This window comes from Heptranchias perlo, chromosome 25 (assembly GCF_035084215.1).
Source record: "Heptranchias perlo isolate sHepPer1 chromosome 25, sHepPer1.hap1, whole genome shotgun sequence".
Classification (NCBI taxonomy): Eukaryota; Metazoa; Chordata; class Chondrichthyes; order Hexanchiformes; family Hexanchidae; genus Heptranchias; species Heptranchias perlo.
This window is the reverse complement of record NC_090349.1, coordinates 16,993,024-17,020,922: the sequence shown is the minus strand read 5'-3', so window position 1 is coordinate 17,020,922 and position 27,899 is coordinate 16,993,024. Positions and strand designations below refer to the sequence as shown.

The following is a 27,899-nucleotide window of genomic DNA, read 5'->3' as shown; positions in this document are numbered from 1 at the left end:
ACGCACACAGAACAGGGATTAACACATGGACCTTCTTTATCTATATGTCACAGCACTGCAGAGCCTTTGGGGACCTTGTTAGTTTGTTAATATATGTTGCATATAATTTCTTTTCACATGAGAGAAATTTTATGCTCTCGATTATAACTTAGGGTGGGATTGTGTACATTGTGGGGGCAGGGGGGGGGGGGGGGCGAGCAACAAGTTCGCCTGCTGAGTCCCAGCGAGATTTTAACTCCCAGTCCTCATTTACATATGCAAGATCAGACCCCCACCGTAACCCGGCAGGAACCCCCGGAAGCGGGAATTTGGGCGGCAGGAGGCTGCCGCCAGGGATCTGTGGGAAGGGATCCCAGCACAAGGTAAGTCCATCGGAGGGCTTTGGGAGGGGAATCCCTGTCCAGAGGGGAGGAGGAAAGTTGGTGCAGTGGTGGTCCAAGGTTTCCTTCCGGGACCGGAGGAGCACTCCTGCTCGTCCTGGCCCCAAGGAAACTAAAACAGAAAATTTAAAACTTAACTCACTGGGTCTCTTCTGGCCCTAGCTGCTGTTCCGACAGGTTTGGCCTGGTGGGGAAGCCACCACAGCTCCCCCGCTCAGGCCTCGGGTTAAAATGGCAGATTGGGCCCTGATGACATCATATTTAAAGAGGACCCTGTCGGCTTGGGGCAGGTGTGCTTGCTGCCTGCAATTTAAAGTTGGAGTCGGCCAGATCGGAACGGGAAGGGAGTGGGTTAGTTCCACACTCCATTTTAACTGCCCACCCGCTTGGTTTCTGCCAAGTGGTGGGGTGGGGGGGGGGGAGTTAAGATTAAGGCCTATAGAATTATTGGTAGTTTATGAAGAACCCTGACAGCTTGTGTTAATTATTTCTGTGTTTGCCCAGAATTTGAGTCATAGAAAGGTTACAGCACGGAAGGAGGCCATTCGGCCTATCGAGTCCATGCTGGCTCTATGCAAGAGCATTCCAGCTAGTCCCTCTCCCCCACCCTATCCCTGTAGCCCTGCATTTTTTTTCCTTTCATCTACTTATCCAGTTGCCTTTTGAAGGCCATGACTGAATCTTCCTCCACCACCCACTCTGGCATTGTATTCCAGATCCTAACCACTCGCTGTGTAAAAAAGTTTTTCCTCATGTCACCTTTCGTTCTTTTGCCAATCACCTTAAATCCATGCCTCTGTTCCCATTGTCCTTCCGTCATCGACTCTGTCAAGTCAGGAAGATATCATTGGACAGGTTATTTAGCCCCTGCCCGTTAAGTTCCTGTTGTCTTTGTGGATTGCTGTGGGCCATTGGCTCATTGTTTATAGTTATGTGCGCCTGTTGATGCAGTTGGTAGGCAGCCTGTAATGGAAACTGTATCTTGAAGAATGCCTCCTAACTTATCCTTAATGAGAGCCTTTATATGACTTGGTAGTTTGTGAAGAACCCTGACAGCTTGTGTTAGTTATTTCTGTGTTTGCCCAGAATTTGAGTCATAGAATCATAGAAAGGGTAGTAAGAGGAGGAGTGGGGCTGATTAGGGACAAAAAGGAGATCTATTCATGGAGGCAGAGAGCATGGTCGAGGTACTAAATGAGTAATTTGCATTTGTCTTTACCAAGGCTAGCTGTATTTAAAGTAGATAAATCACCCGGTCTGGATGGGATGCACCCTAGGTTGCTGAGGGAAGTAAGGGTTGAAATTGCAGAGGTACTGGCCATAATCTTACAAACATCCTTAGATACGGGGGTGGTGGCAGAAGAGTGGAGAATTGCAAATGTTACATCCTTGTTCAGAAAAGGGTGTAAGGATAAACCCAGCAACTATAGGCCATTAAGTTTAACCTCAGTGGTGGGAAAAGTTTTAGAAACGATAATCTGGGACAGAATTAGCAGTCACTTGGACAAGTGTGGATTGATTAGGGAAAGCCAACATGGGTTTGTTAAAGGCAAATCATGTTTCATTAACTTGATTTAACTTTTTGATGAGGTAACAGAGAGGGTAGATGAGAGCAATGCAGTTGATGTGGTGTCTATGGACTTTCAAAAGACGTTTGATAAAGTGCCGCATAATAGGCTTGTCATCAAGATTGAAGCCCATGGAATAAAAGGGGCAGTAGCAGCATGGATACAGAATTGGCTAAGTATCAGGAAACAGAGAGCAATGGTGAACGGTTGTTTTTCGGACTGGAGGAAGGTGTACAGTGGTGTTCCCCAGGGGTCGGTACTCGGACCACTGCTTTTCTTGATATATATTAATGACTTGGACTTGGGTGTATAGGGCACAATTTCCAAATTTGCAGATGACACAAAACTTGGAAGTGTAGCGAACAGTGCGGAGGATAGTGATAGACTTCATGAGGATATAGACAGGCTGGTGGCATGGGCGGACATGTGACAGATGACATTTAGCACAAAAAAATGCGAGGTGATACATTTTGGTAGGAAGAATGAGAAGAGGCATATCAACAAGAGGGCACAATTCTAAGAGGGGTAGAGGAACAGAGAGATCTGGGGGTGTATGTACGCAAATATTTAAAGGTGGCAGAGCAGATTGAGAAAACGGTTAAAAAAACATACAGGATCCTGGGCTTTATAAATAGAGGCATCGAGTACAAAAGTATGGAAGTCATGATGAACCTTTTTAAAACACTGGTTCGGCCACAGCTGGAGTACTGTGTCCAGTTCTGGGCACCGCACTTTAGGAAAGATATGAAGTCCTTGGAGAGGGTGCAGAAGAGATTTACTAGAATGATTCCAGGGATGAGGGACTTTAGTTATGTGGATAGCCTGGAGAAGCTGGGGTTGTTCTCCTTGGAACAGAGAAGGTTGAGAGGGGATTTGATAGAGGTATTCAGAATCATGAAGGGTCTAGACAGAGTAGATAGATAGAAACTGTTCCCATTGGCAGAAGGGTCAAGAACCAGAGGACATAGATTTAAGGTGATTGGCAAAAGAACCAAAGGTGACATGAGGAGAAACTTTTTTACACAGCGAGTGATTAGGATCTGGAATGCACTGCCCGAGGGGGTGGTGGAGGCAGATTCAATCTTGGCCTTCAAAAGGGAACTGGATAAGTACTTGAAAGGAAAAAATTTGCAGGGCTACGGGGATAGGGTGGGGAGTGGGGCTAGCTGGATTGCTCTTGCATAGAGCCGGTGCAGACTCGATGGTCTGAATGGCCTCCTTCCATGCTGTAACCATTCTATGATTCTATGACTTGTGGAACAAATAGGTTTGGTGAGCCATATGGACCTTTTCTCATCCTCACCTATCTTTTGCTCCTCTAATTCATTGGGAACTGAGCCATTTTCCACAGGGGTTCTATCTGCCACTAATTGAGTGGGATGCAGCACCAGACTGCAGTTAGGAGAAGTGAGATCTTCAGAGGTCTTTGTAGGGAATCCTAGGAGGGAGTGTCCTGAATCCATCTCAGTTGTAAACTGGGTATTTTCTCTTAAAAGTCCAAAGAATGTGCGGGATTGTACCATCTTCAACATAGCCATGACAACATCTTGTTTACCTTTTCTCCTTCAATACATATTACCATAAATGTAACATTTACAAACATGCTTTCTGGCCCACATTACTTCAGAAGAAATATATCATTTTTACCATGCGATGAGTTGATGATGTATTACAGTTTGCATTAAATTAAGTATTATTTGATAATATGCATTTTACTTTTCCTTTCTCCTTCCTGGCCATGATAATATTGTTTGAATCTAATTAATAATATTGATCCAAGTGATTAATCTTAAAATTTCCTCTTTTTCTTGTAGATTTTCCACCAAGTATTGGATGTCTCAGACCTGCACAGTGTGTGGGAAGGGGATGCTTTTTGGCTTGAAATGTAAAAACTGCAAGTATGTAACCATATCAAACACTTTGGGTATATTATCCACTGTTCACTAATTTTAGTAATAATGTAGAAAGCAATTTTTTTATACTGACAGCTACCTTTTCACTAAAGTTAGAAAACAAATTAACAAATAGCCTTCCATTCTTGGCTAAAATACATATAAAGGCTAAAGGTTAAATTAACACATGTTTGTCTTTGCATATGTTGAAGCCCAGGAAGTAGTAGAATGCAGATTTATGCCTATGATTTTCCAAATGTTGAATTACAAGTTTCAGCTGTCCATCAAGAGGAGACACCAAAGAGAAGCCAGATGCTTTTCCATAGGGCGTGAGGCAGGGAAATCAGAGGGCCAATCACCCTGGATCACGCTTGTGGATCTCTTAGTGGTTGGACCAAGAGTGGGATTGGCTGGGCCTAAGAGTAGTTTGCCTATTGCCTGCTCTCTCAGCTGAACACAAGATGAAAGGACACCTGGAAGAAGGAAATAGAAATTAAGTTACACCAAAAAAAAGTTCCAAAAGAATTACCTCAAGATTTTATGAAATAAATTATTTTCCTTTGTGTGTTGGTGAGCTATATGGGGAACATATGTCATTGTGCTCCAGGTGCTTCAAACCCTGATCCTCAGTGAGAAATTCGATGGTTAACCAGGTAGTAAATCTGATAGTTTGAAATTTTCAATTGCTGGTTTCAATTTACACTATTTAGTTAATATTAGTTGCATTATGTCTCCTAATGATGCCAAACCAATCTGCTGATGGCTGGAGTTATGATCTACAGTAGCATCTTCAGGTTTACTCAACGGGCAGCAGAATTTGCCTTGCAAGTTTCACCCACGGGAGGACATTGTGACAACTGAGGGCAACAAGTGAAATTAGACTCAACAGTCTCAAACTAGCAATAGACTTAGTTCAGTGCATATAACAAAGGGGAAGAATTTGTGGTAAAATCATAAATGTGCTATTTATTCACAAGTTTACAGTTTTGCCACAAATGGCAAACCGAGCAGCACTCCTTATAGTTACTCCCATTTTGCTCAGTTCTGATCTGAGTTGCATTAAATGGCGAGATGCCAACTGATGATTCCAGCATTTCATGGCAAGGTGGGGAAGGGGGAGAAAGTTAATGGGCAAAATTATACTTGTGTAGTGTCTGATGCTCTGGTGGCCAATTGCAGGGGGCATTGGTAGCAGGCTGTGCAGCTGCCTTCTTGGTTGCAGGCGGGCAGAGAATTATATATTTTTTTACATCTGCTAAATGTACATGCATCAACTTATCTCTTTTTACGCAGAAGTGTTTTTTTTAATATTTGTGCTCACCAAAATGGAGGATGTGAATGGCAGGGAGTGAATTACTTTCCACCCTGTTTCATGGATAGTGACCATAGCCCCTCATTCCAAGCCACCTTAGGAGATATATGCCCAATCAATCAAAGGACAGTGCACTGATCCATACAGTTGGTGACAGAGGCTTTGTTCACCAAGGCAAACATTTTCATCAATCTCTCTGTGGAATGCCAGTAGCAGCATAAAAGCACTCTGCACTTTTTCCATGGGGCAAGTTTTGCCAGAGTGCAGATCATTATAGATAGCATGCATGTGACTATCCAGGCCCTTACACCAACCCCATGGTCTTAATGAACAGAAAGGAATCAATTATTTAATGCAGAAGCAGCAAATGGCGATATAACGAGGCACATGTGGTCACTAGGATCATTGTGGAACATACCGCCAGCATGTTGAAACAGCGGTTCAGATGCTTGGACAGATCAATGGTGGTGTTTTGCAGTATACGCCTGCCAAAATGTCAAAGATTATAACAATGCATTGCATGTTGCACAACTTCACCACACAGGGAGGTTTTACCATGAGAAGGTGGACAAAGGGGCCCAGCTGTGCCCATAGATATGTTTGTTGAACCCACATGTGTGCTGCACGTATCCAAATTTCCAATGAACACTCCCAGCAAGCATGGCTGGTGACCCACAGTGCAAAGTCAACAAATTACCCCTTACGTGTTATCGTTTGGTGGTTGGGAACACTGGCAGGTTGAATATCCTAGACCAGCAAAGACTGTTAGACGCAGTTTCTGCTCTTCAACACCGGGGCATAAGAGCTTGGTGGAGCAGAATCCCGTATCACAAAATTGGTTATAAGTTGCTCACAATTTTCCATCTATTCATTTTAACGGACAGGAAATCGTGAACAACTTGTGCCTGATTTTACAAAAAGGGCTTCAGCCCCACCACTTTTGTACGCTCCACCGCTGAAGAAGAAATTCTACCCGTTACTGTCTTGATGCCTTTTCTTTTATGATGCCATGTGAAAGGGACCACTGACCAGCTATGTGGTTGTGTGAGATGTTGCCACACAGTTACATCTCGCTGCTAAGATTTTACTGACATGATATGCCAACTTCCAAACTGGAAATACCTGATAACTTTCAAAGTGAATGACAGCATTTTTGTAATATTAGATCCGAAATTCTGCAGGGCTGCTCCTCCAGTGGAAGAGTGGAGGTGCAGAAACCCCCAGCCACCCTCGTCCCAAGTCAGAGACCGCATCCCAAATATTAGACACGGAGTCATTTGCTTGGCCAGGGTGAGCGGCTGGCACCTGCAACAGTACTTCAGCAGTCTGCATCCCCCACTCCAACCCATAAGGAGAGTAGACCCACAGCAGATCATCAAATTCAACTTTTTGGAGTCTTCAGCTCCAAATGGTGCCATTCTTACTGCAAGCATAAGATAATTGATCCCCTCCCAGGGTCGATCACCTTAGTCTAGGCAAAGGTTGGGGCCTTTCAAAAGGCCTCACGCCAGTTCTCAGCTAATGTGAGTTCTGCTGAGGCCTTTTAAGCACTCAAAGGGCTGAATTTCTGGGGAATTCTCCCTGACAGCCCCTTAGTGTGGGGGAGGGGGTAGCAATTCCACCCATGATAATCCCCGCCCCCCCCACCCCGCCCAACAACAGAAAATGGCTTCCAGCAAAAATGTGGCAGAATCCCAGTGAACCAGGTTCCACCACAAATTCCGGCCATATGTGACAGATCCTCTCCCTCTCAGCCCTTGATTGAGGCTGGAATTTCGGGACCAATATGGGGTAATTGGTCCGCAGGATGCTGTCGGGATCGGATTAGCCACCCATTTTACACCCTGCCCAATTTTACTTTCCATTGACTTCAGTTTCCCACCGGGAGGCTTAGGTAAAATTACCCCCAATGTGCTTTCCCTGTTTCTTTTAACTGGATGTATCCGATAATGAAATGTCAATTACATTTTGACAAGATCCCATAAAAACATTGGCCCCGAAGTTTCAATTGGGGCCAAGGTAGAATTCCAGCAATCCCCAGTTAATCTCCAGATCAGATGCCAGAAAATGGGATGGAACCCGACTGCACTGAGATTCTGCCCTGTGTTTTCCATCCTGATATTTTCCATGGGTTGAGGGAGGCATGGACTGATCTTCCGCCTAACGCTTCCTATTTCAAGGGAGTTAAGAGCTGACAGCTGAGGCCTGCAAAAAGTTCCTTAAACTTGGTGAGGATCGCTTACCTCCCCGCTTGGTCCATTGTACACCAGACCAAGAGAGGCATTGGCAAAGACCCAAAAGGCCCAACTGCCTGCTCTATCAGCAAGGGGATTGGTACTTGGTTTGGGAATATCTAAGAGAGTGAAAAGCCAAAGTAGCTTAAAAAGAGGTAAAATTTAGAAAAGAGGCAACAGACAATCCTATTTTAAAATGTCAAGAACATTTATCTAATATCAAGGCATTTTCCCGTAATAATATTTCAATGTTTCTGTCTCCTCTAGATTGAAGTGCCATAACAAATGCACCAAAGAAGCCCCACCTTGCCACTTACTCATCATTCATCGTGGAGGTGAGGTTTAAATATTTGTATTTTGTAACTCTTACTTGAATTTTGACTCTGTTCCACTCTTCTGTACCTTTGTTATTCAGTGCTGGAGATCAATAATAACGCGATTCTATCACTTATTAACTTTTATAAAGCAAGTTAACAAAGGATTGTCGTTGTTTTCATATCTTTACACTCTTCCCTCAACGAGTTATTATCTTGATTACCATTGGACCACTTTCCAGTTCCTTTTCCTTTTATTCTTTTATTTTAGCAGCGTGGCTCATACGCGATTGCCTCTGTGCGACCCCTTATTTAGGTTGAAAAATTCAGCAGTTAAGTCAATTAACAAATTTATTGGATTAACTGACTCTTCTTTCTTTCACTTTTGTGAACATTTTTCCTGATATTAAATACATATATTTTACTTAACAAGGCACAGCACATTCAACAGATTTTGCATGGTTTCAATATTGTAATGTGGAGTAATGTGACTCCGAGGCATAGATTTAACCTGTGTCAATGAAATTTGTGTTAGGAGTATTATACTGTTTTTCAGTAATAATCCTATTTCCTTTGTAATTTACAGGGAGAGTCTATTTTCATCTTCACTTGTAGAAAGATTTCTTATTCCTTACATGTAAAGTTGTACTCAAAGTAAAGGGTTTTACGTGTGCCTGAACCGTGGCCTCAGTGTTGACAGCAGAATAATAATTATGACCATATTAGAATTGATTTTAAAATCTTTAAGCACATTTCAGGTAGCTGCTGATATTTGCTCACTTTCTGTAAGTGAGTATCATTTAAAGCAGGTTTCAGAGCAATAGAAATAGTAGGTATTTCACTGTGATTTTCAAGCCACTGTTCTACGGCCACCATCGGATTCCAGGAGACTGACATCGATAAGCAGGCTCCTGGCACTTATACTGCTGAATCTGGCTCCCTTATCCCAGGAGCTGAGTCATGGACCCACAGAAATCTAAATTCACGAGTCTGCTGCCAGGATAAAGAAACCAGATTTAGTAGAATGCCTATCTCCCAGAATCTGGACCAATACAATGACAATATAAAAGCAGCTTTATTTTGTTTGATCTCAGGGCTAAATTTTAAGAAAGAAAAATAGAGCTACTTTGTCACGAGGCCATTTGTGTAAATGTGTCGCAAATTGGCTTCTGTGACTTTCATCATCTGAGGGTTATTTTGAAAGCCATAAATACGAGTATGCAGCAGGCCTATGGAATTTTCATTAGAGTGCAGATGCTCCTTATCCTCCTGTTTCCATCTCCTTGTTACCTTTGTAAGGCAGTCATTGTGACAAACCCTTTAAAGCAGGGGTGACCAAACTGCAGTCCATTGGCCAAAAGCAGCTCTAATCTCTGGCAATCCAGCCCTTGACTCGAGCAACTATTTGTGCGTATGTCTTATTTCTTAGTTCTTTGTTCTGTTTGAGTTCTGCGGCCGTGGAGGTTTGGAAAGTGCTGTTCAAAGAAGGGTTGCCTTCTTAGTAGATAAATCCTAAAACAGAACACCAAGATCTATTAATTTGAGCAACTTGAGATATATGCAGATTTAAAACATATTTGTGGCCCACTATGGTATGTACAATGCAGGCCCACAAAGACTAAAAGCCTTGGCGTCCCTACTTTAAAATACTATCAACCCATTCTAAGGAATGGCACAAGTATATTATTCCAACTACAAATACTTTTTTCTATTACTTGACTTACTGGGGGAGAACTGATGGTCTTATTCAGTGTCTTTGAGCCTCTCGCTGACTAGACAAGAGTGTGTCACTTGGCGAGATTAATGCACAGGTTACTCTCCAGGGAAACTAACAGCTCTAATTAAAATTTCAAAAATTTTGCCCATTCGATATCCAGAGATTGCCTAATCAATCTGTGCTAAAATTATAATTATCTTTTAACTTTAAAAGAATTAATAATCTCCTTAATAGAGCTACCACTTTGGACTCCAAACAGTACATTTATCCCATCATGCAATTAGACCTGCAACACAGTGAACTATATTTTTATTTATAAAAACAAATAAGTTGTAGAGTTGTTTGAAAAAAAATGGACCGTGCTGTTGGAAAATGCTGTGCATTGCACCAGTGCCTTTAGTTTAAAAAAAGCTCAGAAAACCAGAGTCGAAACAGTTAGCCTTTAAAATATTAGCCTATGAATTTTTCAAAGAACTCACTAGCATGATGAAACTATCACACTTTCAACTTTCTAGAAAAAGTAGCATTGAAAAGACAAGTTGCACCTTCTAACTTTGGAAGGCATTTTTAAAATCCCCCCTTGCCCCAGGTTCTGAATATATAGAAATGGAGTTTTTCTTTGCACTAGAAATCTCCATTTTGAATACAGGATCAGAGAATCATAGAAAGGTTACAGCATGGAAGGAGGCCATTCGGACCATTGAGTCCATGCCGGCTCTATGCAAGAGCAATCCAGCTAGTCCCACTCCCCACCCTATCCCTGTAGCCCTGCAAATTTGTTCCTTTCAAGTACTTATCCAGTTCCCTTTTGAAGGCCAAGATTGAATCTGCCTCCACCACCCCCTCGGGCAGTGCATTCCAGATCCTAATCACTCGCTGTGTAAAAAAGTTTTTTCTCTTGTCACCTTTGGTCCTTATGCCAATCACCTTACATCTATGTCCTCTGGTTCTTGACCCTTCTGCCAATGGGAACAGTTTCTTTCTATCTACTCTGTTTACACCCTTCATGATTCTGAATACCTCTATCAAATCTCCTCGCAACCGTCTCCATTCCAAGAAGTTCCAAGCTTCTCCAGGCTATCCACGTAACAAAAGCCCCTCATCCCTGGAATCATTCCAGTAAATCCCTTCTGCACCCTCTCTAAGGCCTTCACATCTTTCCTAAAGTGCGGTGCCTAAAACTGGACACAATACTCCAGTTGTGGCTGAACCAGTGTTTTATAAAGATTCATCATGACTTCCATACTTTTGTACTCTATGCCCCTATTTAGTAAGCCCAGGATCCCATATGCTTTAACTGCTTTCTCAACGTGCCCTGCCACCTTCAACAGTTTGTGCACATATACCCCCAGATCTCTCTGTTCCTGTACCCCTTTTAGAGTTGTGCCCTCTGGTCTATTTTGCCTCTCCTCGTTCTTCCTACGGAAATGTATCCCTTCACATTTTTCTGTGTTAAATTTCATCTGCCACGTGTCTGCCCATGCCACCAGCCTGTCTATATCGTCTTGAAGTCTATCACCATCCTCCTCACTGTTTACTACCCTTCCAAGTTTTGTGTCATCTGCAAATTTGAAAATTGTGCCCTGTACACCCAAGTCCAAATCATTAATATGTATCAAGAAAAGCAGTGGTCCCAGCACGACCCCCCGGGGAACACCACTGTACACCTCCCTCCAGTCTGAAAAACAACAGTTCACCACTACTCTCTGTTTCTTGTCCCTTAGCCAATTCTGTATCCATGTTGCCACTGCCCCCTTTATTCCATGGGCCGCAATCTTGATGATAAGCCTACCATGCGGCATGATGCTTATAAGGAATAAGATATGCAAATGTAATGAAATTAATCTTCTAATCAATGCAGCCTTGTTCTTTACTTGAGGGTGCTGACTCTAATATGGAGAGCAGTCATTGCTAATCAACTAAGTGATTAATTATGGAATAAATCATGAAGCCATGCATAATAATAGTAATATGCAAAGCTTTTTCCTCACTTGTAGCCATCTCTGATTTTCAGCAAGACTTGTGCGAACAGAATCTGTGCCATGTGACATTAACAACCCGCTTAAGAAGCCACCCAGGTACTCGGATCTGCACTCCAGCCAAACACTGCCTAAAACCAACAAAATTAATAAGGTACGTAATTGTGCTTGATTATGGCTCTCATACACCAACGAGATATGTCTTTGAAGGTGTTGCTGTTGAAGTTACACATTAACCATGATATTTTTGGAAGTGAAAATCGGGCTGTTTTGGGCGGCCGATCTGCGACGTCAGTTTTACGCTCAGGCAGCCAGTTTAAAATCTACCCTGATGGTTCGTGAGCAGATATGCTAGAGGTGAATGAACTTTATTTGTGTCATCTATTCAACCTTTGATTCCAGTTTCTCCTCCTGTCTAGTTTTGAATTGCATCCAGTCACAGTACATTAGCAGTTTAAAAACCAATTGTAATTCAGATCCCTGTATTAAGTTTATTTTCAGACAATGTTGAAGCTTCATTGGTTATGTGGTGGGGAGGAGAATAATTACAATACTGGTTCACTTTGTATATGAATGATAGTTCCTTGTTAAATTTGAGCAGTGGGAAATTCAAAATCCATTAAGTCCTGTTGACTCTTTTCTAGGATATAAAAAGAGCTGTTCTGTTCAAGAGTCTGTTTACCACATCTGAGAAGCAACCGATTTGAAACTCCTGAAAGAGAAAAATTGGTTTGAATTTCCAATAAACAGTTTAGATTAATTAGGCTTCCACAGTGGTAAGAAATTCTAGGAAAAGTAAAATTCACAAGTTATTTACAAAGGATGAGCTTAGTTTTTGGACTTACAATCTTTTTATTTTTCTTTGTCCACTCGAGGAGTTAAGTGGATGGATGTCTACAGTAAGTTTATAACTATATTATAAAACAATTTATGTGCTTGTTCTTTTCTGTAAAATTTAGCTCTCCAGTTTCCAATTTCAATTTATGCTTTAAGAAGGTATCTGCCCAGAAAAGTTCCATAATGTGATATTAAAGCCTGAGAAGGGTCTGGCTGATTTACTAGAGCTGACCCTTGACCATTAGCTGACCTCATGCTCAATTCAGTAAGAAATACCATTTTCCTGAAATGTTTCCACAAATTCTGGTTTGGGAGTATAAAAAATTTGTAGAATACAAGTGACCATATTTTATTATCCACCTAATGTTTGCAGAAAATACAGCAAGCTTGAAATTAGGGATGGGCAATAAATGCTGGCCTCGCCAGCGACGCCCACATCCCGTGAACGAATATAAAAAAAAAAGTTAATGGCATGGTTATCATGGCATGGTGATAACTTCCGATGGGTATTTTAAGCCATGTGGCACTTTGGCCTAGCTGAAATCCACAAAGTGACTGCTGTTGTTGAGTTCAGGAAATGTGCACACACATTCTCCAATAGGAAGCCAAGTACCTTCATTCCGGATGTCACCAGATGCCAGGACTAGCTATTTGGGAGCTCCCATCGCACATTGCCTAGAGGGGCTGCAACAAGTTTGGTATGCGAGCTGCCAAAAAGTGAATATGGAATTGAAAGGGGAATTAAGCTACTTTAATTCATAACTCATTCCAATGCCTTTTATATAAATTCTGACTATACTCTGTTCTGTCCTTGCAATTACCCAACATTCTTTCCTAATGGATAAATTACAGTTTACATGCACTAAAAAGATAGATGCAATATTTGTTTATGCCCATTAAACTGGCGCTACATTATCACAGTGTGCCTGCTATTATATCTAACTACTGGTGCACTGCCTTGCAAATTAGCATCTGAACAAGGGGAAACATTATATAAGGTCTTGTTCAAATTGGCCTGCTGCTCTCCAGAAGTGAGTGGGTTGTTAAGTATAGGTTATTGAGCAAATGATGATTTCCCGCTGAAACAATGGCTGAATTTCATAACTCTGGTGCCACTGGACTGCTGTCTCTACCATCAATATAATTCAAATGCTATCAAGCCCAGAGAGGCAGCGGTTTTCCACGATCTGCTGCTGCTTTCTGGCAAGGCCCTAAAATTTATAATGTGCTTGTTTTAATGAACAGGAAAATTATGGGCTGGCGAGCACAGAAGCGGAAAATCCCCAGCCTGTGTCTCTGTAGCTTCAATGATCTGCTTAATTCTATTTTTCAGAGTGATGTTTAGAGTGGTAAAATGATAAAAAAACATTAAATAATAAGTGTTGTTCCAAGCTTTAAACAGATCCCGTACTCAAGAGAATTCATGTAAAGGATATCTAATATGCTTGGGAATGTCCCTGGCCATATTATATGTAGCTCATGAATCATTAATTATATTGCCGTATCTCTTGTGCTCCCATCCCATTGTTTATGTGAGAAATAATGCAATTTCCTAATCTTTTTGTTCCAAGCACAGTTGAATGCGTAAAGCAACTTTATAACTTCTTAAAAAACATCTCAAGTAATTTGGTTGAATAGCATTTTACAGTGCATGCCTTTAAAATGAAATCGCACAACTGCCTTGCTACTTAATCGGTTTATGTGCACTGTTATTATCCACTTAGTATCCTGGAGCATTATTACATATTTTACAGTATAAAATTTAGCCTTTTCTTCACAAACATCATTCAGAAGTTGGACTGTACATAATATTTCTATAATATTACATTGTACTTGAGCAGTATTTTAAAGCGCAAAATTTTAATTGTTCAGTATTTTGTTACATGAGCCCAGAATTTGCTGTTGGCCATATTTGAGTACAAATACCACTGCCATTTATTGCTAAATTTAGAACAATTTCTTGCTAAAAACTGGATTGAGATTGACACAATTTATGTTACTTTGTCTGTCCTGGATAGCAAAAAGAAATGAGAACATTTTCAGTGGTGTTCAATTTTCTATACAACCCATTGAATGGCACCAAATCACGATAGCAAGTGTTATTTAAATTGTCAAACACACTCAAAGTTTATTTTGCTTTGCAGTTTGGATAATATTTAGTTAGTACTCTGAATTGGTTAAGCTGTAACATGAAACATGAATAATTAAAAAAGGTGATATTCTGCAGGAAGCTGTTTGTCACTCATGCACAAATCTGTTTAACCATCTGTGAAAGATAAAAGTCACAGATGGTAATACCAGCTTATAGTCATGTACATCTTTATTGCTAACAAAAAATGCTAGAAGCTTAATGCAAATTAGGCATTGGTACCTTTTTTATCAATGGAAACGTGAATAAAAGAGAAATCTGTCAAACCTATTATAATTAGCAGGTAGCATGCAGTTCTATGGCATCTATCAGCTGCTGTTTTTCCCCTCAAAATTTCCTGCACACTACCCCCGAAGTTACCAGCTTATATTAGGGTGCAGTCCCTTGCCACAATATTGTGTGGGCCTAAACAGTGGTGTTGACCGGAGGACATCAACCATGGGGACATCATAGCTTGGCCGATCATGTCCTCACCTCAAGGCCTTGGGGAGGGTGCAGAGGAGATTCACTAGAATCTCTTACTACAGATGTACAGGGCATTGGTGAGATCTCACTGGAGTACTGCATAAAGTTTTGCTCTCCTTATCTAAGGAAGGATATACTTGCCTTTGAGGCGGTGCAACAAAGGTTCACTAGATTAATTCCTGGGACGAGAGGGTTGTCCTATGAGGCGAGGTTGAGTAGAATGGGTCTACACTCTCTGGCATTTAGAAGAATGAGAGGTGATCTCATTGAAACATATAAGATTATGAGGGGGCTTGACAGGGTAGATGCTGAGAGATGGGGCCTGATATTACCAGGGCGGCGGGTTCGCGGCAGGGGGGCGATTAGGCGCGTGGGTAACGTGCCCGGTGAAATCAGTCTGCCCCGCGCGCAATCTTGTAAAGGTAGCTGGTACCTGTTATTTGCTGAAAATAACAGTCTACTGTCTGCAGAGAGTCTGAATAGAGATCAGACATTGCACACGTAAAACACAGATGCAGGTCCCATCCCTATGTTAACACATTGATGAGTTTTATTAAAACATTGAATAAAGGTTGCACACTACTAAATCCCACATCCTCCAATCTGCACACCAGACCTCACCAATCTGCCGATCTGAGTTGGTACCAGGCCTGCGAGAGTGCATGCACCAAGGTTCTCTGCTGATACACTAAAGACCTTGGTGCAAGAGGTGGACAGAAGGAGGGATATCGTATATCCGCAGGGGGGCATGGGGGTGGGGTGGGGGTGCAAGAGGCCCTCCAGACATATATCCAAAAGGCAGTGGGAGGCAGCGGGGGACGAAGTCAATGCCAGGCCCACAGCATCATGAACATGGATGCAGTGCAGGAAGAAGTTTAATGCTTTGACATGAGTGGTCAAGGTGAGTGAGGTCAACTGTCAAGTGGCATCTCCTACCAACTGCACCATGCACTAAACCCCCCATCACCCACATACCAACAAACTCACTCTTTCCATCAGTACTCAACTCTTCCAACCAGATGCTTCCTCTTACCCTTACACATCACCACTATTTCAAGCCACCCACCCACAACTCACAAGCCATACACACTGGCAGCTATTCAACCATGACAGGCACATCACCCAGACACACGGCCCGCTTTCTTGCAGGAGAAGCTGGCACATATCAGGAGGCAGCAAGTGACATTTAGCCCCTCGAACCTGTTCCGCCATTCAATGAGATCATGGTGGACCTGTGACCTAACTCCATATACCCGCCTTAGCCCCATATCCCTTAATACCCTTGGTTCACAGAAATCTATCAACCTCAGATTTAACATTCACAAGTGAACTAGCGTCAACTGCCGTCTGCAGAAAAGCGTTCCAAACGTCTCCTACCCTGTAGAAGCATTTCCTAACTTCACTCCTGCACGTCCTGGCTCTAAATGTTAGGCTATGTCCCCACGTCCTAGTATTGAAGTCTAGGAGACCTCCAAAAACAGTTACAAATGTCTCAGCACAGAAGCAATAATCCAGCCACTAACCTGTAAATCCTGCATGGTCCCTTTAAGTAGCACTGGTGGGGGGTCCTCCAGGCACTCTAAGACACGTTCAGATGGTGGGGTTTAAGACTGAGCGTTGAGTTGAGCGTTTTGGTGTCTATCACTTTAAATCAGCATTGTACACTGATTGAAGCCATTTTCTCCCGACTTTACATGATTCCAGCGTGCGTTCCTGCGCCCGCGCTAACTCCTATACCAAGATGGTGTCTGGCTGTCGGAGAGGCCGTGTAGCGCCGAATCAGCTGGTGCTACAAGGCCCAATTTATCGCCCATTATCTTTTCAGTGATGATCTTCAAAAGATCCCGTTATGTTTGCAGCAAAGGCTGTGTTTTTTGAGGGAATTATAGCCAGGGAGCGTGGTCATAACCTTGTCCTCTCACAGAGTTGGCCCTATCATTAGAGATGATCATTTCTGCTGATTACATAGAATGACATCAAAATTACAACACGGAAACAGTCTGTTCGGTTCAACCATTCCGTGTTGGTGTTTAACATCCACATGAACAGAAATCCTAATCCCCTGTGCCCGCTCTGTTCCCATATCCCTTTTTTGCCCTTTCTATCAACCACCTATCTAACCTATTCTTAAATGTTGACGTGGTCTCTGCTTCGGTCACTAACTCTGGTAGTGCATTCTGCAGCCTAACAACCCACTGTTAAAAAGGTTTCCCCTGCTCTCTGTCCTAAATCTTTTTTATTTTAATCTTATATTGATGCCCTCATATTGTAGACCCCTCAACCACTTGAAACAGCCTACTCTGCCCCATCCCTTCATAATTTTAAACACCTCTATCAAATTACCCCTTAATATTTCCTGCTCTGATGAAAATTTTTCAAGCCTTTCTTCATTTCGGTATTTCCTCATCTCAGGCAGCATCCTAGTGAATCTATGCTGCATCCTCTCCATTGCCTCAACATCGTTCCTATTGTGTGAAGTCCAAAACTGTACACAGCACTTCAACCATGGTCTCACTGAGGTTTTATGTAGATTCACCATTGCATCTCAACTTTTATATTCCACATCATAAACCCCAGTATTCCATTAACTTATTTTATGGTCTTGTCCACTTGAGGTATTGCATTTAATGTCTTGTGAACCTGAACCCCCAAATTCCTCTGCTGTGCCACGTCACACAGCTTTCCCCATTCAAAATATAATTAATTTTTTTTTAACCAAAATGTACCACTTCACATCAGTTTTGCCCATTCCACCATCTTATCAATATCCCCTTGGAGCTTTGTTTAGTATTCAGAATCCCCTATTTTAGTATCATCTGCAAATTTAAACAAAACTCCCTCTAGCCCTGTATCCAAATCATTGATGTACACTGTAAACAGAAGCGTCCCAGAACTGAATCCTGTTGGACATCACTACCCACTTCCAACCACTCTGAGAAACTTCCTTTAACTCCTACTCTCTGTTTCCTCCCTTCTAACCAGTTTTTAATCTAATTTTCTACCTTCCCACTAATTCCATTCCCTTTAATCTTGTAGCCTCCTGTGTGATAAGTTAGTGGATCTATTCAAAGAGTCTATACTTGACAATCGAATGCTCACCTTTGAGCAGTGTAACATATATGGAAGTGACCTGATTGCTGTGAAGCATGGATCCTTGTAAAAGCTTACCCAATGTACTTTCAGGGAGAGAGATTCATTCATTGTCTGGATGCACCCACTACAGGAAAATCGAGCGGGATGGAGCACACAAACCTAATGGAGTCTCCCCGAATCTCCATCCATTAATTTAAATGGATGGAAAATCCGTTAGTCTCCCTAACAGACACATGCTCCTCCCACGCAATGTTCCTGTATTCGCTGTATCTAGGCAATATAATAAGCCCAGACTTAGGAACAGGAAAATCTGCCCCGTTGTTTTCAACAACTAGAGGTCCCCAAAATAACACACCCTGCCTATTGCACCAGCAAATAAATGGTTTCCAAAAACTCATTATTCAGGTTATAACTTTTTTCAAAACATACTTTATTGGCTGTGAAGCGCTTTGGAACTTCCTGAGGCCTTGAAAGGCGCTATAGCCATCTTTCGGATGAGACGTTAAACCAAGGCCCCGTTTGCCCTCTCAGTTGGATGTAAAAGATCCCATGGCACTATTCAAAGAAGAGCAGGTTCTGCCTGGTGTCCTCAACCAACATCACTAAAATAGATTATCTGGTCATCATCACATTGATGTACGTGGGACCTTGCTGTGCGCAAATTGGCTGCCGCGTCTCCCTTCATTACAACAGTGCCTACACTTCAAAAGTACTTCATTGGCTGTAAAGCGCTTCGGGATGTACTGAGGTGGCGAAATGCTCTATATAAATGCAATTCTTTGTTTATATAAACGGAGTGAATATTGACACCACCTTGTCAGCCAATGAATTGGAGACAGGGCAGGACTCATGGTTTCAATTTACAGAGTCCCCGAACGCATGACCAAACTACAGCAAACCGAGTCTCCCAAGTACAGTAGAATTATTTCTGCAACAGAATGCGGTGAATCGAGGATAGTTACACAATACAAGTTATGTGTGTAAAATCAATCCCAGTTACTTACAGCAGCGTGGTCGCCATGCTTGATTGACGGGGGAGTTACCCAATCATATCCATTCTTGCCGGAACTTGTAATGTCATTACGCGCAGCCTTATATATGCAAGTTCTTTCTTTTTTCTTTATCTGCAGGATCACATACCTGTCCCTTACCAGCCGGATTCCAGCAGTAATCCTTCGTCAACTACATCTTCAACACCGTCCTCTCCTGCGCCACCTCTACCTCCCAGCGCGACTCCGCCTTCGCCCCTTCATCCTTCACCACAGTGCACCCGACAGCAGAAACAATTCAACCTGCCAGGTACAACTCTTCAGCGTTCCGTGTTGAAAGTAACGGGGTAGTTTTTCCAAGTTTGCCGTGCTGATGGGCAGCCATTGCAGACGGAGAAGCGAGAGCAGCTTGCCCCCCCGATTTCCTGGCGGGGCGAGGCTCCACAACTAGTAGCACATAGCCAGAAAATCAGCCCTTAAGTGTTGCATTTAAAACTGAAAATAATGGAAATGCCCAGCAGATTAACATTGTGGGTGGAACCCTTCACAGAATCACTCCTCATGTTCATAGTCAAATGAGCAAGAAAATGAAAGAGAGTTACTGATATATCTACTGAGTGGTATGTTAATTGCCACAAATTAAAATTCTAACAGGTCAACAGACAATTAATGATTGTCTACACTACACGAGAGCAAACAATTAGGGTAAATGTTTAAAGAGCATGTCTTATTTGCAAGTAACATTTGTTTATGTGTCTAGAAGGGAAATTAAATTGTAACGTTACATGAATCCAGAAAAAAAACGGCATCAGAAAAATTAACAACATATTGTGAGCAGACTTTTCCTGCACACTGCACATTTTCTTCTGCGGTGCCCTATATTTCTCAGTTCCTTTTCCTGTCCTGTCTGTTTTCCTGGAACGTCAGGTTTGTTGAGGCCTGAAATTCTTGAGTTTGAATCCTGACAGGGCTTGCTCAACTTTTGATATTTCTTAATATTCTGAAGGAGACAGACCAACTTCCATGTATTTTTTTCCATCTCTCTTTTCTTAAATGTGCATGTATGCAATCACATCTCTAGAAACTATGGAAATAATAAAATGTTTAACATTAACATTCTCCCATTTTTGTTTTTATTTTGTTTTTGCTTGCCTGTACAATAAAAAATGGATTTTAGATTATAATTTAATAACTATGACATATTTGCAGTGAATGTTTTTCGTATAACAGTTAGAGAGTTTTACTGTGTCATGAGAGCGTCCATTCTGGAATGTTCTAATTATCAGCATCCTACCTTAACATTAAATGAGAAGAAATTACTATGACTGAGAGAGGGAATAAGAGTTTCTTGACCAAAAGATTAATTTCTCTGTTCTTAACTGCTCAGAAATACAATAATTAACACAGTCTGACCTTTTTACAATGGTTCTGATGATGACTTTATGTAAATGTTACTAAATATATGAATCTATGACAGTATCACCAATCATCATTTGATGGAACATGCGTATTTCAATTAATAAATAATATCTGAGAATGTTCACAAATACATTGGATCTTAAATTTGCAGTTAAAAGGCATCTGTTGTCCATGCTCAAGTGCATAATTTTAGCAAAAAGACTTGCAGCAATTCTAAGCATTTCCTTCTCTGTACTCAGTATAGTAAATCAGGTCACATATCTGTAGTAAGATCTTTTAGGGTTTATATTTACTTCCTGGTTGTAAAGCTAAAGAAAAACGTGGTGAAATTGGTCTTTGGCAATACCGCAAAATGGGTGATAACGAATCAGCAGCCAGTTTCACACCCCGCCTGATATTGTTTTCCATAATGTGTAAATGTTTCCCCACAGCAAGTGTAGTTCCTGTACATCACTCCACTAGTCTGCTGAGATTGAGTTTACTAACAAAGGGTGGGAACTTCCTCTGTGCACGAGATGCAGCAAAACCACAAACCTGTTCCTTATCTACATGGTTACAATTTCCTTACACCTGCTGCAAAAGGAGGGAATCAACCCCCATACCCTGATAACAGTTTTGACTGTGCTTGTCATGACAGAATCGACATCGAACAGTAAAAGGACTCTTAATAAAACAATTTCCTGTGGACATGTTGAAAAGACAGCCTGACTTATCCAGCAAGAGCTCTATCCTCATTGCTCCAGCAATAGCATTTTTCAGATTCTTCCCCCCCCAGGCTCTTTTCAGACTCAGTCAGGCGACATTTTCCTGTGCGGTCACATTGCATGGAGTCTGCTCCAGAGGCATCGGTAATGGAAGAAGAGAAGCACAGCCGGGAGCACACCTAGAAACCATGATCCTGTCTGCTTCCCTTCCGACTTCAGCCATTTCTCCTTCGAAGATGTAGTTGCATCGATTCCCATCACTGTGGTCCCTCATAGAGTAATTAGCAACAGATTTCTCAAAGGTAATTTGAGCTTAGATGTTGACTTTCTCCCATCTCCATCGCAAAATCCACATGTAATTGTTTCTAAAAGTGTCCCCACTTTTAGATGGATGTTTGACTCACCACCTACAAATTCTAGCCACAGATTTTTACACAAGTACCATTAGAAGATTAATTCATGGAGGAATGGAAATACTCAAATTCATAGTAAAAGCCAGTTTTGTTCCTTACATCGTGAAATTATTTAATGTTCTGATACTTTCAAATTTGAGAGGAAACTGAACGGATATTTTGAAGGGAGTGATTGGGGTATTTGAGAAGTAGTGTGCCATATTTTGCAAATGTTCAGACTACCCAGATGGATTGCAGAAGCTTCTTACAGCCCTGTACGTCCCTGTATTCCTAAATGTACAAGCCCCGACAATCCACAGGGTCATTCATGCCGGTGTTGCAGCCCGCAGGTTGCACTTTGACCCAACGATTCTCCTCAGTGCTGACCCTGCAGTAAATCGTGGGGGTCAGCTCATCTCAATAGGCACTGTTGTTGGCTGAGCGCAGATTCTGTTTACCGTGGGAGTACTGCACTGGGGGGAATAGAAATTCCAGGATACAGGCCTTTAAAGAGCCTAGCATGGCTGGAGATTGCAGCAACAGGCCAGGGGCGGGGGAGGCAGCAGGTAAGTAGTGGAAATTTTACTAGACAAAGGTAACTGGCAAGTAGACGGCTCATGTGAGTTTTTGTGGCAGTTTTAAAGCATGTCATCAATTGGAGGATCTGGCAGGACATTGGAGGGAGAGGGAAAAGAAGGGCATAACATTTTAATGAGGCTGACCTAAAAATGGATGAAATACAGCAGAGACTGCTGGATGTCCATGGGAGGAAGCAATAAAAAAATTGCATTGAATGCCACCTCCCTCAGCTCCAGAATTGCAGACCAGTGCCAGAAAAAGTTCAATGACCTAACGAGGATGGGCAAGGTAACACACTGGCCATTCTACCTTTTCTTTCTTGGACATCTGGGGGCCAGGATGCAGGCAGCTGTCTCGCAGGACTTTAACAATCTAATAGCATTCTGATCAGTGGAAGCACAGATCCAGCACCCAGTGCAGCGATGACGGCTTGAAGCGCACTGCATAAGGCTGCAATTTTTCAGGACAGCGGCGTATACCAAGCATCTGGCCTTCTCCCTCAGAGCACCGTGCAATGTGGCATGTAGGGGTTGACACCATGCTGTCCAGGCACAAGCTGCAGAAATGCAGCCAGCAGCGGTTGCTGTCAGGGTCAAGCTGCCATGAGAGGAAAGCCACCTCATGAGCCTTTTGTAGCGAAGGAGCATCCAGTCACCTCATGTTATACCCTCAAGCTGCACCTAGGAGAAGTGGTAGAATAGTAGAAAGAAGTGCCTGGAGGAAGCAGGGTGGGAGGAAAGAGTAGGAAGACTTTGGTTCTCTTTTGACTTGCTTGTAATAAAGGCACTCATTTCATGCTCAGCAGATAATAATCATATTTTGTCAATTTGCATGGTCATGTAGGACCAAGGAGGTCTAATGTGATGTGATGGACGCTGGATTAAAGGATTTGTAATTTCTCCTGATCATCCACTATAACTTTGGCGGATGATTCACGGAATCCCCTGAGAAACAGTGTAAACTACACTCATGCTGTTTCTCCAGGGTTTCCATGAATCTTCCGCCAATTGGACAATCAGGAAAGTCCCCGTGGAAATTCAGCCCCAAAGTGTGAACGTATCAGAACCTTATATATCCTAAGTATAATATTCTTCCTTTTGTACTCAAAGGTCCTAGCAGTTCAATCTCAAGTGATATCATAGCTGAATAACTGTTTTGAACACAGGAGGATTTCATTTTCTGAAAACAATAATGGCACTTCTTCTCCTGAAGGCATCTATTGAATCAAGTTGTCAATCTTCACGTGAGAACCGAGACAGCAAGTGTAAGCAAGCTATTTGACAATGGAGGACATCACAACAAAACCCAGTCCTGTCGTCACCCAATGTCCATACATGTGTACTTTCCACCGGGATCACTGGATGGAAATTGAATGGAAACCTGGCTGATGTTCTCCTTCCTAGCCCAGGGGTACGGAGGCCAACTGCATTATCCCAACTGCCACCTTGGCTGAGGGATAGGGCTTTACTGTTCAACACAAACTTACAGCCGGTTTTGGTTGGGCTTAGCAGGCGATCCCAGACCTGGTTTCCCTGAGGGCAGCCGATGCTGGTGCAGGTTGTCTCAGAGCAAACCAGTCTTGGAAAGAGAGGGGGCCTCAAACAGCAGATAGGCCCCTTATTTTCATATGCAAAGGGCCTAATGCCTGTTTCAGGCTTGGGTAAAGAATGCATTTTTTTTGTCCTTATCCAATATGGTGGACGGCGTGCTTTCGGCCAGAAATGTGTGCACGCTTCCTGCCCGCCATATTGGGGCCTTCGTACTCCGGTTATGTGGACCTATTTCTAGGCCCAGGTTTTGTGGTTAGTTCACAAATAACTGACTAAACAGACTAATTTGAATGCAGATATCTGGTTTGAGAAAACAATGGCATGCATAGGTATAGGAAGAAAATGTCTCTGCACAGGTGCATTGCTTCTTCCAGTGTTCCTCCTTGAGTTTCCAACTATTGCATTGGTGAATATATTGAATCTATGCTGGAGCCATGATCGTCCATTTTACTAGTAATATATTTTAGTTTGATCTTGTAACAGTGGGCAGTGTCTGGTATTATTTACCTAGTGGTGAGTATGTCAGATCCCTGACAATCCAGTAAAGGGGAAATGCATCAAGGGGTATATCATTGTGAATTTGACTCCTGGCAAATGGACATGTATGTTTCCCATGGTTAATGTGTGTCTAATCACCATCAGTTCATTGAGGGTTATGTCCATGTTCATTAGAAGCCTAGTTTTAAAGTTTCATCTGATCTCTGTTGATGGAGTGAAGCTGTCTATAGAAGTCTGTTCCTGATGGTCTAATTCAGCTTGGACCTCTTAATAGGTGCCCAACATTCAAATAAACGCTAATGCTCTCCCCCAGTGATAGTCTTGTGATTTGGTGCACTCTTCTACAGTAAACCATTGCTCAGAATCTCTCCTTGCATCTTGCTTTCTTCCAACTATGTTACGTTCCTCCACAGCCTTTGGTCAGGCTTCTAAACCAACAGTCTTCTTATAACAAAATATGTTTGCCTTGTTGTTTCACTCATTACTTTAAGCCATTAGCCGCTGATCTATATCCTTTGGCACGTCACTCATTCCACTGATTGAGCGTTTTTGTTCTGTACGCATAATAGCTTCAAAGTCATGCCGTTAGGCTCCTTAAGCAGCTAATGTATCTTTGGTGTTCAGGTACATGTCCACAATTGGACTTTCCAGTTACTTCAGTGGATGAGTTAAGGTTTGGTGGAAAAGCTCTGATCAATATGGAAAAGAAAAATATATTCTTTCTAGGAGATTTTGATTTTAAAAACTCAATAGCGTCCTATTTCAAACTGGTCATTTCCTTCAAAGTCCTCTCTTCAATTAGAAGTTATTATTTTTGATGGCTATCCAATCGGGATAATATCCACCAATGGAGTGATTTTTTAAAAAGTATTTGTCACTTTTGAAAGATATGTGACAAAACATATGTTTTGTTCATAATTGCATCTTAACATTTTGTACATTTGGCAGTTGGTATCCATTGTCATTTTTCCTAGTAACCTACAATCAGCAGCTGTTACTATAACTACAAAATGAATGCCTGCTATTAGATAGGACACAAATAGTTTCTATGGTAATGGGGAATAGGACATCAGCAACATCAGAGACTGTACAAAAGCGACGTTAATTTGACAGCAGATTCTTTCTCTGCACAAAAAAACTTGAGATTATAGTAATTTTCAGTTTGAACCTTTGGGTAGAGTAGTCACCTTTTAATGCAGTCAATATTCATTTTAAATGGGTTTTAGAATTTTGCTTTTTTTCTAAATCAGGTATACTCACTAACATTCGGTTGAGGGCAATCACAAGCAGTGACTTGGTTGAGGGGCACACCCACACAAGCCCACCACAAGGTAATTCCATTTTTAACAATATCATATGGTCTATATTTACATATATAGAAGTAAATATTTTACCACCCAATGTTGTACTGTATCACTGAGGTTCTTGATGATCTCAGAATTTGAAATATTATTTAATCTGAAGGCTGAAGATTTTAAGTGATGTTTATTTGAAGACTATGTGATATGTTACAAACTCCATTCATTATATCAATCATAATTGGAAAACTCAGTGACAATCAAGTTGGAAACGTATAATTGACTCTGCCCTTGCACTGTGGAAGTAAGGGGGAAGAACAAAGGAGTTGAATGTATCCTTGGTGCTGTATTTGAATGTACCCTAATTTATAATTGTGCATCATTGTAGTCAATGGAATTTAATAAAAGTGGGAATCGTCATTATCTGAAGAATGTTGAGGAAAATACTAAGAAAATTAACAAAATTAAAGAAATGTAATATGTTGATAAGATTGTATATCTGACTTTGGGGTTGTATATTTTTCTGGTTGAGTATGTATTAGGCAGATTTTATTAATTTATGCTCCTGGCATGGAGCTTGAAGCATATATTGGGAATTTAATGAACAGAAAATTCTGCAGGACTGGCTGACCTCTGCACCTGAATTCTTGATATGCATTCCTGGCATGTGACGTTCTGGGCTGAGAAGATGAATTCATAAAGTCTACACTACGATCTATCTGCATCTCAGAGTATGTTTGTAGTGTGTGTAGCTGTGCCTCAGTGGCAATCATTTGTTCATCTTGGAATGCAACATTTAGTGAGAATGGCATGCATTTTCAATCTAAAACAACTTTATGCCTCTTGACCAGACATGGGACGGGGTAGTTACGCTTGCTTGATATTCATTGGTGATCACAAGGGTTGTAAAGACTTCTCATTAACTTTATTAACAAAGCCATTAGTTTCTGCAGAATGTGGTGATAGGTTGAGAAGTGCTGAAAGGACAACTCACTGCTACATGGTGGGTTCTGGTCCAACTACAATCTGCTTCATTGAAAGTAGTGAATTTGTGCACTGTTGCATTTCTTTTTAGCTGCTCCACTTCTGCAGTCCTCTATAGGTGAGCATACAGAATTTAATTATCATTATTGTAGCATTTCCAAACTTAATGAATCATTAGGAACCTCAGTGTTACAATAGAAAACTGAGCAGCAAGAATTCAACAAACTGTAAATAATAAATATTCTGTATATTCACCTACTGAGAAGTGAGAGTCAGTGACATTAAAAAAGACATCATGACATTACAATTGAATCTTGAATAAAACAGTTTGTAATGTGTGTGCTTACATGAATCTGAAAAGTATTTTAAACCATAGTTAAATATTTACTCAATAGAAAGTGTGCTATTTTCCTTTCCCATCTCACGTCTGAAAAGGTTTCTTTTACAACCTCCTTCAGCTGGAACAGCAGAATGCTCCCAGTCAGAAGCCTTCTGCACTTCCACTGCTGCTCTCAGACAGGCCAACAGGACACATTTCATTTCTGAATCAGGGTTTGCATCCCAAACATTAACCTCTTTTTTTCCTTACTAATTGCTGACAAAGCAGCAGATTCTGTTTTTATTGCCGCTTTTTGGCATTTGCAGTTTTTTTAATCTTACACATTTCACTTCACTAAGGGCTCCACTTAAGATCCTTACCAAGATATACAGTAGTCAGGCGGTATCCATTGGTCATGGCTTTGATAATATCTGCTGAGGGGTCAGGATTGGAACCAGCATCAGTTTAGAGGGAGGAGATAGGATTGAATCAGGAGGGGCATTTGGATAGTGGCAGGATCTGGGGACAATGATATGGAGAACAAGAGCTAGATAGACAGCAGCAGCAACGTAGGGAATGGAAAATGTGAGACTGGACCGACAGCCCCAATAGAAGCCACAAAGGCTGCACTTGACCCACGGAATGTATAATGAGCGTTTTCTGTATTAAAGTCATTTGTGATCCTCCACAGACTATAAGTCACACAATTCAGTGGGGAGTAATTACTAAGAGTTGTTCCCTTGAAGAAATTTTCATCTTCCCTTTTATATACCCTTTATGCCAAAAGCAATAATGCTCCTTGCAGTCCACCTTCAGTTTTTTACTGACTTCATGCGCAACAGTTGTATTCGTTGCTATTCCCAGGCAGAGAAATACCAGCGCAGATGTTACTCTTATTGCACATGGGCTTAAAGGATTGTCTGGGTGCAGCTTGCGAAGAAAAATCAGACGGGGAGGTGGGCAGGTCCATAATGGAGCCAATCCATAATTCTCCTTGCCCAGGCAATCCTTCACGCCAAAATTAAATATGGGGAAAATCTTCCCCGCTGCTTCCGTTGGTATCACACATGTGTTTCAGCCAGTTTATATTTCTAAATCTATTTAAAGCTCTGATTCAAAGCCCTGCTTGAAAAATGATATGATGTAACGAGCAATCACAAATGGTGCCTTCCAGTGGACCATGGCTCAAACATTGTGCAAGATCTTCAAAATTACAAAATAAATTGA

At 41.7% G+C, this 27,899-nt stretch overlaps 1 protein-coding gene across 1 annotated transcript in view; it reads left to right on the top strand.

Annotated features, from left to right (window-relative positions):
- The window catches only part of ksr2 (kinase suppressor of ras 2), a 330,233-nt gene that overhangs the window by 215,418 nt on the left and 86,916 nt on the right, over window positions 1-27,899 (top strand). Inside the window, exons 7-11 of the mRNA XM_068005691.1 lie at window positions 3,763-3,846; window positions 7,654-7,721; window positions 11,432-11,550; window positions 19,071-19,239; window positions 25,322-25,402. Coding sequence (XP_067861792.1) covers window positions 3,763-3,846; window positions 7,654-7,721; window positions 11,432-11,550; window positions 19,071-19,239; window positions 25,322-25,402 — 521 coding nt within the window. The remainder of the gene's footprint in view (window positions 1-3,762; window positions 3,847-7,653; window positions 7,722-11,431; window positions 11,551-19,070; window positions 19,240-25,321; window positions 25,403-27,899) is intronic.